Below are 12,296 nucleotides of genomic sequence, written 5' to 3'. Positions count from 1 at the left end.
TGTTTCTAGGTCAGTTTTGTGCGTTGTTTTAGAATATTTTCTTCCAACTCGCTCGCTTGTCTACTGTATCTCTTAACAGAAAACTCGACTTCGCTATTTGACGCACACATAGCACGTAACTAAGCACCGCGCTCCTTTCGTCCTTCATTTAGGCGTCTCTGCTGTGGCACTGCAGCTCTTGCGAGCATCCGAATAGTAAACCGATGCCAAGATTGTTGCACGTGTGGATCTTTCATAATACACTGCCTTAGAGGTCGACGTGTCAGTTAAGCGTCGCTACGGCGAACAAAAACCGCGGTAACTGTCCGGTGCGATGTTGTCGTACTTAATGGACAAACGGATATGACAAAACACACCCACCTTCTCACGACAGAGTTCCTTAGTCTTTTCGTCGAGGAAGCTCTGTCTCGGAAAGGTTTCCACGTAGGTCTTTTTGATCTCGTCAATCAGCAACCCTACCTGCGCAGCAGGCCAGGAGTGCTTAAAAAAGGGCCTCAGTAAGAGATCACAAGGAAGATTTTGTGTTATACCAGGAGCTCCGTGGCGTACAGTCAATGACAAGCCTGTCTGCGCATGAACCTGCGAGGTGACTTTATGTCGGCGTATGCATCAACAATTAAATCCTAACTTAGGCGCTTGGACTGTCCGGCGATTTGTTCACGTTGTCACCGGAGTCAACCAGTGGTGAACAACGGATAATAATAGAATGTTCCGTGGCACTCTAGTGGTAAATGCGAGAAAGTTATGTTAGTGTTACTTTTAATTCCTCTAATTAGCTTCAATTATCGTGATGGCCGACACATGTCAGCCTTAGCCAGCAGTCCTGGTATTATGTGAATAAACCCGGTAGCCTTCACACAAACTAATACACATGTTGCCGGAGCATCCATCCTAATGTTACTGCATTAAAAAATGGCTCAAAACTTGCACTAAGCCGCACAAAGCTCGATACATTGCGAAGCTGATAGGTCTCATGCTTATTTATTGCTGTATCTAGGCAGAACTTGGCTGTAGAGAGGTTGAACTTGGCTTGATCTTGGCTATAACGTTGTTGAACGTGGCTGTAACGTTGTTGAACTTTTGATTAAAATTGGCCTGGACTTGGCTGTAACGTCATTGAACTTTTGCTTTAACTTGGCTTGAACTGTTGTTTGAACTTTGCTGTAGCGGGGTTGAACTTTGCTTTACCGGTCATAAGTCAGCAAACTCAGTCATGAGTCGACTCACTCAGACTAAGATCGAGCCGTGAGTCTGAGTGAGTCCGGGTGAGTAATATTTTGGTGAGCTTGAGTCCGAGTGAGTCCAGTTGAGAAAAATTGTAGTGAGTCTGAGTCCGAGTGAACCCTAAGCTCATAAAATATATTTCTTGAGTGAGTCTGAGTGAGCTCCACATTTCTTTGCTGACCTATGGTTCTATCTACGCAACTTCAGCATTACTATTGGCCTTGCATCGGCTCATGTTTATACCCCCACCGACTCACACATGCTTAAAGGCACTAGCGTTCATACGCCCGCTCAATATTTAATAATCAGAGGCGTGAGTTACGTAGAACGGGGGGCGGGGGGCAGGTTGACCTTTCCCCGCAAGCTCTTTCACATGAAGTTCTTGATAAAAATGTCATGTGTGAATCACTACTTTCAATAAAAATGTCCTTACTGGATTGAAACCACTGATAACCCATGTTTGAAGGTTCGAGATCAAAAGGCGCCATGTAGAGCACCAAATATGCGAGATATTGTTGTTAAAGAGCATTGTCACCATGGTAAAAAAAGCCAAATATATGCTAAGAGATTCATGAGTCGACTCACTCAAACTCACTCAGATTCAGACAGAACCGTGAATCTGAGTCTGAATGAGTGAGTAATGTTTTGGTGAGTTTGAGTCCGAGCGAGTCCGGCACTGAGTAACTTCAGTGAGTCTGAGTCCGAGTGGGTCCACTTCAGGAAAATTTTTGTGAGTCTGAGTCCGAGTGAGCTCTAAGGGCAAAATATGTTTCATGAGTGAGTCTGAGTGAGCTCCACATTTTCTGCCGACCTATGGTTACGGTACATGAGACCGATCAGCTTCGCTGTGTGTCGAGCTTTGCGCGGGTTGGTGCAAGCTTACAGCCATTTGTCAAGCACTTACAGACCGAAGTTCTCAAAACACGTACTCATACGCCAGCTTTTGTACTCGGTTACGCAATTTCATACGTGCTATATGCGTTTCCGTAGCAACGTCGTATGCAGTGTCCCTGGCCGCACCAAGCCACCCGTCGCTACCGATAGCTGGCACAACGGCGGCTGCGTATGGTTAGGCGCGAGCTGTACTCTTCTTCGTTTTTAGTGGATCAGTGGTGAGTAGTGAGATTTACCCAACTTCTGTGGCACATACCCGTTTATGATGATGACAGCTTTTTGTTCTTCGGACAAGGAACTGGACATGGTTTGCTAAAAAGCTTCGATGTTAAAAAATGAAATGGTTTGACGGGGTGCCTTTTAATCATGCCCGCTCAAACGTTCAATACCTGCTAAGAATACTTGTTTTGCATGGGCACTGTGCAGTGGCCAGAGTGCGCTATCTAGCTTTCTTTTATCAGCCCAGTTATGCCGATATCAGCCGATAGGGCTGCAAGGAAAGGAGGCACGAGATTAAGAAAGACACGAAAACGCGCTTTGTGGTTCATTTCTCATCGCACGAAGCGCATACGCGCTTGGACAATTCCAGATAACGGACACTCTTGCGCCTCGATACGAAACACAACGCCACGGGAAATGCGATCGCGCCTGCCCAGTTTTACTGCTTTCTCTCACTACGCTATGCGTTTTGGAGCTGCTGTCGCAGAAGGAAGTTCTAGTGCGCGGTGCAACGTAAACGTTCTCCCTTAGCGCTGTGGTGTCTCATGTGCCTTCTTTTGTTCGTGTCTTTGGCCTGCGTTACCATCAATTATCATGCAACCATACCAACAAGCCCAAATCGCCACCCTCATCGTCTCGCCCACGTTGTGAACGAGAATTCGCACCTGGTTGTCGGTGGCGGAGGCGAAGTCCTGTCGTACGAAGAGCGCGGCCAGGGGCATGCTGAAGCTGTCGCTCAGCAGGCGCACGCACTCCTTCCAGCGTGACAGGTAGGTGCGCTCCTCGTGGGGACGTGGCACTCGGCGCCGGAAGTCCTGGTACAGTCGCCGGAAGTGCACGTCCAGGTACGGCATGTACGCCATCACGAACCGCCATGACAGGTAGTTGGCCAACGTCCTGCCACGGCCGTTCGGGGATATCAGCTTTAAGCTTACGCAGCATTATACTCTCACGTGGTCGTGACCATAGGCCTGCGCGCATGAAGAAGGGGGGGGGAGGGGCATCCACCCCCCCCCCCCCTACTACCTCGTCTTTACACTGTGTTCTTATCACAAGGGCCTCAATGGGAGGGATCGGGAAGAGAGGGAGGAGGGGGCGCTGCGGTAAAACACCCCCCCCCCTCCTGCACACGCCTATGGTCGTGACGGTGAACAACGCAGCAATCAAACAGGTAAAGACTGAATTGGGTGAACTTGTGCCCAGCAAAGCAAGTGACACTCATACAGCCAAGTAAAACTCGCAGTACAATGATAGCGGCGAGCGCGGCCGTCGCGGTGACCTCCTTTGCGGGTCAAATAGTGTTATCGATAGTGCTCACGCTAGTTATAGAATGAACTCAATCACAAGCGTAGTGCGCATAATCTCATGAGAACATTCAAAAGCACTTGAGAAAGTTCCACTGCCTTCAGGCGTGGCCTGCACCGAGCGATAACACGTGTGAAAGCTTCAGTCAGTGAAAGCTGTGTAAGCATTTGGAGCACACAAGCGCAGGTTGTGTATCGCTCTACTCTGTCTCGTTTGTTTGCGCTTCCAAATAGTTACAATGAACTTATAACAACTAACTCGCCTATCTGTGCGCCTAGACGGGAAAACAAATGCAAGTCTCAACACTGCGCATGAAAGAGGTCCCCAACTGGGACGTCGCAGAGGTGTAAATTCGTAAACAAATGCATAAACATATGATGTACAAGAAAGCAACATAAGTAGAAAGAGATGCTGCGCAAAATAAATTTAGGGGAACCTATTATATACGTGCTTTAATGATTTGGGACTACGAGGCATGTCACCTGGGACTGGTCTTGTTGAGCAGGTCAAAGAGCCGTCGCATGTAGTTGCTGTCGTTTTCGATAGTCAGGTTGATGGTGGACTCGTCGGTCTGCTGTAGTCCAGCGTAGTCCATCACCCTTCGCAAGAGAGAGGTCCAGTTCAACTGCGCATAAAAAAATTGCGGCGAATTTCCGCGAGGGGAAATTATCGTGCGTGAGCAACAGTAGCTAACATTACTAGACATTAAACAATAGTTGGCTAATATTGCCAGGGAAAGGTGTTATGCATCACCCTGGGTCCTCTCACTCTCCACTTAATGTCTCTAACGGCTTCCTAATCAAGTTATCTTCAACATAAAGTTTATGTTTAGTACTCTTGATAACAGTGTTTCTGATAGGACGTATGTCCTAGCTTACTTTAATAGCGGGTTTTTATTGCGATAGGAATTATATCGACACTCGACGCCCATTTTCGCCGTCGCCGTCACGCTCCGTATAAAGTCCAAATCGGTAAAATCACTCCGCGTGTCATATGTTCTATGTGCAAGCGAAAGCTTGTGGAGGCTGCAGACTGGCGCAGCTCAAACAGCGATGAAACACGCCGGCCGGCTCCGTCGGGTGAAGGAGCATGAAGGGGCGCCGGTCGGGGGCTGCGTCGCTAGAGCTGCAACTGCGAACTGTGATCACAATGGAGTGGTCGCGCGCGATATCTCGACATACATCAGTAGACTGCTCCTACCCGTGTACGTTCTGTGCTATTACTTCGCGTTGAGGCGACAGGCAGTACGAAAACCTCATCTTTCCATTCAGCGGCCGTATTCCTTTACTCCAGCGTTTTGTAGAGTTACGCGAGATCGGATCCTAGAGCTGCTAGCCTTCCTTAGGATAACATTCCATTTCGTTGCTATTGCATTCATTGTTTCGCCCGTGCGGTAAAACTGGCGCTTCTTTTTTTTCCCTACCACTTTTTAGCGCTGAAGACGGCATTGTTCTGGTAAACCCAGAAACTGTAATTAAAACCACAGTTCCTTTCAGAACGTTTTTCATTAAAACAACGTCAATCAATCGTTTCCTTTTGTATAATCTTCGATGAACGTTAACAGGTTGAGGCAGCGGAATCAGATCGGAGAAATAGAATGGCGTTTAAGATGGTCCTCATCCTCGATCGACTATACATTCTTGCAAGGTGTCTCCAAAATCGCGGGGAGTCGTCCTTTAGCGCAATTTGTCGCCGATTAAGACCAATCAGTGACGATATAGACCCCGCATCATCAACTCCGTCATTAGCGCTGTAATTTGACGTGACAAACGCGTCAATTTGCCAAATTCTTCCGACTGGCACAACGGAAGAACAACGTTGCCAGAGCTTTTCGCAGCGCGCCTGTGTGCGTGGGAAAGATTGAAACCCATCAGAGCGAGCTTGAACGAAGGGCTCTTTTGAGATGAACTGCCATCATCTTGGTCGACAGAACTGTCTAAATCTCTCTTCGTATGATCGACGATCAAGCGGCGAAGTGGACCCGGATGGCAGCGAAATGGCTTCCGTTCTAGCGAACTTGAAAGAGATAGACGATGGCTAAGCGACAATCGATGCCGACCAGCTGCTTCTTTTTATAGAGTGCGGAAAAACTAGCGATAATCGCCCGGTTATCTCTCGTCTCCTTTCTTTGCCTCCCGTTTACCCGGTTGTTTAACGCTTGATGTGTAAGAGAGACTACTAAATCATTATCTTCTTAAGGGACGTTACATTTGTCAATAATTCAATAATAATATCAGAGGTCTTACGTGCCAAAACCACGGTATGATCACGAGGCACGCCGTAGGGGAGGCCTGCGGAAATTTCGACCATATGGTGCTTTTTAACGTGCGCCGACGTCGCGCAGTACACGGGCCTGTAGATTTTCGCCTCCATCGAAATTCGACCACCGCGACTGGGATCGAACCCGCGACCTTTGGGTCAAACAGCCAAGCACCGACATAACATTTCTTGAGATTAGGCGAACGCTGCGAAATCACACGAACACAACGAGCTCCCGCGTTCGTGCATTTTAGTGTTCGTTTATGCGTAGGCGTGCGCACAGTTCCCCCCGCCTTCCCCCCCCCCCCCTTCTATGCGTGCGCACAAGGGGGAGGGGGCGCAGAAAACTTAACGCCCATCCACCCCCACCATCTAAGAATTGAAGGGGGGTGTCAAGCCTCTCCCGTACCCAAGTCATGACCCTGCACTTGGGTCATAACTTGGGTTATGACCCAAGTGGTTCATACCTTGGGTTATGACACAAGTGCAGGGTTATGACCATGCAGGTTCTTAGCGGCAGTGCCAGCCGAGGACTCTTCACGATCCATTCCAAGAACTTTTTACTTCCCACGTTTACGCGGTTAACGGAACACAATCGTCACTTCTCGGCAAATGATTCTGGACATTTGGGTTTTCATTGTAGGGATTGCGGTTGTGCTCCCGCTCTTGCAGGAACGGAGGTTGTGCACAAGGAACGCAAGAAGGAAACAAGGGAAATACTCGAGGACATGAAAATCGATAAATGAAAAGAAAAAAAAATTCGGCAGATCCCACGCATTGTGGGAATCGATGTAATGCGAAGCAGCCAGCAAAGAGCTGCATACATCGCCTTGTTTGTCTTTGAGCCAAATGAAATCATTCATGCCATGGCATCTAGTCCACCATATATCGCATGTTTGCCATGCACGCATGCATGCACAATCTAGTGTACACCATGTCAATGAAACGCATATTCTGGTATATAAATGCATGACCTGTCGATTATGTTCATCACGCACTCGTGTCATGCCATACCAATCTTGGTATATATCACGTTAACAAAACGGCCGGAAGCGCACCATGACAGTGGCATGTAAATCATACCGTACATGACATGCATAACATTATTCACATGTTAAAACCTCTCATTTATGTTCGTCATACAGTCACATCGCGCAATACCAATATTGGTGTATATCAAAGGAGCGAAGTGGCCGCGAGTGCACCATGAGTCGAGCATGTAAATCATGCCATACATGACATGCATATTATGGTTTTTCATGTTACCACCTGTCACTAATGTTCATCATACAGTCACATCGCGCAATACCAGTTTTGGTGTATATCAAGCTATCGAAACGGCCGCGAATGCACCATGAGCGTGGCATGTAAGTCATGACAAACATGGCATGCATGTCATAGTTTTCATGTTACCACGTCTCACGTTCGTCATACAGTCGTGTCGCGTAACACCAATTTTGGTGTATATCACGCAAGCGAAACGGACGCGAATGCACCACGAGCGTGGCATGTAAATTATGACATACATGTCATGGATGTCATGATTTTCATGCTACCACCTGTTATTCATGTTCTTCATAAAGTCACATCGCACAATACCAATTTTGGTGTATATCAATCTAGCGAAACGGCCGCGAGTGCGCCATGAGCGTAGCATGTAAATCATGTCATACATGACATGCATATCATGATTTTCATGTTACCACGTGTCAGTTATGTTCGTCATACAGAAATGTCTCGTCGTACCAGTTTTCGTATGTATCCCTTCATTTAAACGGCCGCGAGCGCCCCGAGACCATGTCATGTAAATCATGCTGCACATGACATGCGCGTCATGATTTGCATGTTGGGACCTGTCATTATGTTCGTGATGAACTCTTGTCGCGCCGTACCAATTTTGGTATATATGAAATTAACGGAACGGCCGCAAGAACCCAAAGGCCGCGGAATGTAAATCATGCTGTTCATGACATGCGTGTCATGATTTTCATGATATGACCTGTCATTTATGTTCGTGATACGGCCATGTTATGACACACCAATTTTGGTATACATCCGATTAACGAAACGGCCAGGAGAGCACAAAGTCGTTGGCGGCTGGATAGATAGATAGATAGATAGATAGATAGATAGATAGATAGATAGATAGATAGATAGATAGATAGATAGATAGATAGATAGATAGATAGATAGATAGATAGATAGATAGATAGATAGATAGATAGATAGATAGATAGATAGATAAGATAGATAGATAGATAGATAGATAGATAGATAGATAGATAGATAGATAGATAGATAGATAGATAGATAGATAGATAGATAGATAGATAGATAGATAGATAGATAGATAGATAGATAGATACGCTCAAAGTCGCAGAAGTTCGCTAAGAAATGCTTCGCATTTAAAATGTGTCAGTTGCCTCTCGGCATCATTCTCTAAAAAAGCGCGCCGATACCCTGGTCTATAAGAGCATATTGTTTGCAATTTTTATCAGAAACACCTCGTATCTGTGCAATTTGTTTTGTTTTTTTGTTTATGCGCTCTTGATCATCTTCACTGCTGTTATTGCTCATGTGCGTGTTATTCTATATAAGGCGGGTCTTTCGACAATAAAGCATCAGTTGCGGTCCAGCACTTGTGCTTGCGTCATTTTTATGTGTGCGTGATTGTGTCCTTTGTTCGCTGCTTCATCAAATATCCCACCTTTACACCCGGGAAGCCGAGGATCAAATGCAGGCCATTTTACTAAACCAGGCCGTTGTGACAAGCAAGTCATCACTTCGTTCTCGATATTGCATCCACTGCGAAGAACGTTTTCTTTCGGAAACGACCAGTAAAGGAGGCAACGGGGGCGGGGGGGGGGATCTGCGGTGAAGCTTCGCCACCGCAGATCCTTGAGCACGCTTATGCGTTTACCTCACAACAACGGCGTTGGTCGTCCTAATTTGAAAGCATCCATGAAGTATAGTTTATAAACAATGTGATGGATGAGTCCGAGTGTTGCACCTTGTGCTGTCTGCCAGTGTCGTTTTGTATCCGTAATAACGAAACAAACGGTACTACTGCAGTATACATTCAAACGAATGAAAATGGCTGTACAGGCGTTTTCGGTGTTTCGTGAGCTTGTCAACTTGACGTCACGACGCACGAAACCGGGAAATAGCTCGTGCATAAGCCCGAGATAGCGACGCCCAAGAATCGAAGTGATCTATACAGAATTCAGGACCCTCGCCCTATCGGGGAAATGGGTGGCAAGCGAAGATTGGCGCGTGCGTGCCTAACGTACTACTTTTCTTTCTTTCTTTCTTTCTTTCTTTCTTTCTTTCTTTCTTTCTTTCTTTCTTTCTTTCTTTCTTTCTTTCTTTCTTTCTTTCTTTCTTTCTTTCTTTCTTTCTTTCTTTATTTATTTAATATTTTTTATTTATTTATTTAGTTGTTTATTTCCATCGCATTGCGCAATGCGCAAGCTCCCTCCTACTTTTTTTCTTGCTCCAGGCCGGGAATCGGACGTTCATCCATGTGCTGAACAGCGCAGCGCTTCAGTTGCTACGGGTAACAACGACGGTCATGTGTTTATATCCAGGCAACGATGAAACGTGGCAACGTGAAGTGACAATTCACCTCGATAAATGATCAGATTGCCATATCGGAAACGGCCGATCGCCGACAAGCCCACTATCGAGAGAACATATATTACTTGAAAACGGTGCACACAAATACGCCTGCGACCGGCGCACCTACGATGGCCGCATTTCTTTTACACTCGCCGGCGGCGGCGGGATTGTCGCGCCACCGAAATCTGCGAGTTATAAAGGTTCGCTTAAGATGCCGATCGTTAGAAGACGACAGGGTACAAGAAACTTAGTAAAACTTGTTGATGGGCTAACTATTACATGCTTACCTAAATACAAAAAAAATGACGCGTGCCATCAAAGAAGGATTCAAGACAGAACAAAATAGGACTCCCCTTTCTGCTCTGTCTTGAATCCTTCCTTGATGGTACGCGTCTTTCTTTGTATTTCGGTAAGTATACAGGAAAGCTGACAAGGGCATAACTCAGAGGGCGCGAACAGCCGGTGCGCTCCGCTTTCGCGCGTCCCCAGGGTGCTTATTTATAGACTGACAGGGCTGCTGCTAAAGTGACGCGGAAGATGGCGAGTTGAGGGACTTGCCTATCCTCTGCGCGCAACACCGCGCGCTTTTAACGCCCCTGTTTGCACCCTCTGGCACGAGATACCACCGCTTGCACCTCCAGCCAGCACACCCCTAATTATATACCGCTACGGCTCCTTCGTCTCGGCCGCCTGTTCGCGGGCACCTATCTAAACTATGCAGCATAGCTGCGAAGACGACGAAGAAAGGGGTTGCTTATAAAAACTTGTCGTGCGTCGCGGAATACATCGATCGGCCGAGACGGGGGGACTTACCAGAATGCGGGGGGGGGGGGGAGGTTAGAGGGATGTATAAATCCCTGAGACCGCATCTGTTCTTCGCGCACTCAGGCCAACTTTCTCCCTTACGCGAAAAGGAAACAGGGAGAAAAAATAAAATAAAGGAAAAGTCGATTGGTGTAGCTTAGAGGTTCGGGGCATTATGGTTCGGGGCATTAGAGGTTCGGTACGATATTTATGAGACAGGTTGCACCGTTCCGTTTACCTCCAGCCAATATATCGAGAGCCGATATGTCGAAAGCACGCGCTCGCGCGAACGCAACGCACAAGCATACGCACACGCAGACGTACACATGCACCTGCATAAGAAGACTTCTAGATCCGTGTGCACATTTTTAGGTGAGAGCGAACACACGAACACCACAGACACACATGCACGCGCACACGCGTAGGCGCAAACACCATAGAAACACACGCACACACAGACGCCATAGACACACATAAAGCACACACATAGACACGAACACACACACACACACACACACACACACACACACACACACACACACACACACACACGAACGCACTGGCCCGAAAGAGTGCCATCCGCACTTGCCAGGGGTCACGCGTGGCGCACTAATTGGAGCGCCCCTCCCCTGCATCATCGTGCGCGGTGCGACAACCACTCGGGATACGCGGCCAGGGAAGCGACAGGTCGTTAGCGCCGAGCCGAGCCGAAATGGCTTCGCGATCTCGACGGTTCCCGAGGCGCTCGTAATCGATCTCTCGCCGTTCCGCCGCGCGCTCCCATATATCCCTCCCAAGGGGCGCGCCGCGGTTCGGTGGTGGTTCACAGTGAGAGCGCGAACACGCTCTCGGTGCACCGGCTTCCGTTCAAAAAAGGGAAAAAGGTGGGAGAACTGCCGTTCGGGGAGCTACTACTACACGTTTCGCGCTATTGAGCCAGGATGTGCGCTCTGTACTCTGTGGAGGAGCCCAGGATAAATATTGTGAGCCTGTACTTCCAGCGTTGTTCGTGTTTTTTGCTCACTGTTACCCCGGCAGCTCGTTAAAAACCCTGTTACGCTTCCTCTTTTCTCTCTCTCTCTCTCTGTGTGTGTGTGTGTGTGTGTGTGTGTGTGTGTGTGTGTGTGTGTGTGTGTGTGTGTGTGTGTGTGTGTGTGTGCGTGTGTGTGTGTGTGCGCGTGTGCGTGCGTGTGTGTGTGTGCGTGTGTGTGCGTGTGTGTATTTGCGCGCAACTTGCATAAAAGAAAAAAACCTTCCACTTCATCTTGCTTGCGGGTGGCCATCAGTTAACACCTCTTGCAGTCGCGGAAGATTCTTCTTTTCGTTCGCTTTCTTTAGTAATGTAAACAAGCTTCTAATTGGATGGAATGGGCTAGCGTTGTACGTGCGCGCCCCCGGGGGAGTCATTTAGCTTAGAGCTATCGCTTTCTTTCTCTCTCTCTCTCTCTCTCTTGTTTATTTTATCTTTTTTGCTTTGTCTGACCAAGTTTCGGAACCACTACGTGCGTTCGGTGCCGCTAAGAAGAGGCACAACCGTGGTTCGCGGCACCGGAATAGTGCGCAGCGGGCAGACGCTACACGACCCGAGGGGGTCACGAAGCGGTCCCTCGCGAGCACTTTCTGAGTGATAGCGGCGAAATTTTGGACGGCGAGGACCCACGCCGCAAAACGCGAAGTTGATGAAGGGAAGTGAACGTTACAAGAAGAGCAATGTCTTCTGTCCCCTAAATAGACTGCTAGCTGTATAGCTGAAGTTCGAACTACGAAGTAGGAACGACAAATGTCTGTTTGGCAGCGAGTTCATCCAAGCAAGATGGAAAAATGAAACAATAGTAAAAAAAAAACAAGATGTACTCACTGAATTGACATGCAGGGTTCGCAAAAAAAAAAAAATGTTGGCTGATGCATCTAGACAAATTTTAATCTGGGAGCTGTTCTAAGAAGAGCCTGCGTTGCCTACATGTCTGTCGGCT

At 47.6% G+C, this 12,296-nt stretch overlaps 1 protein-coding gene across 1 annotated transcript in view; it reads right to left on the bottom strand.

The window, feature by feature from the left end:
• The window catches only part of LOC119389811 (neprilysin-1-like), a 74,923-nt gene that overhangs the window by 9,663 nt on the left and 52,964 nt on the right, over positions 1 to 12,296 (bottom strand). Inside the window, 3 exon segments of the mRNA XM_037657204.2 lie at positions 361 to 459; positions 3,003 to 3,234; positions 4,125 to 4,267. Coding sequence (XP_037513132.1) covers positions 361 to 459; positions 3,003 to 3,234; positions 4,125 to 4,267 — 474 coding nt within the window.

This window comes from Rhipicephalus sanguineus, chromosome 4 (assembly GCF_013339695.2).
Source record: "Rhipicephalus sanguineus isolate Rsan-2018 chromosome 4, BIME_Rsan_1.4, whole genome shotgun sequence".
Lineage (NCBI taxonomy): Eukaryota > Metazoa > Arthropoda > Arachnida > Ixodida > Ixodidae > Rhipicephalus > Rhipicephalus sanguineus.
Note: the sequence above shows the minus strand (reverse complement) of the source record. Positions and strands in the feature narration are given on the sequence as shown.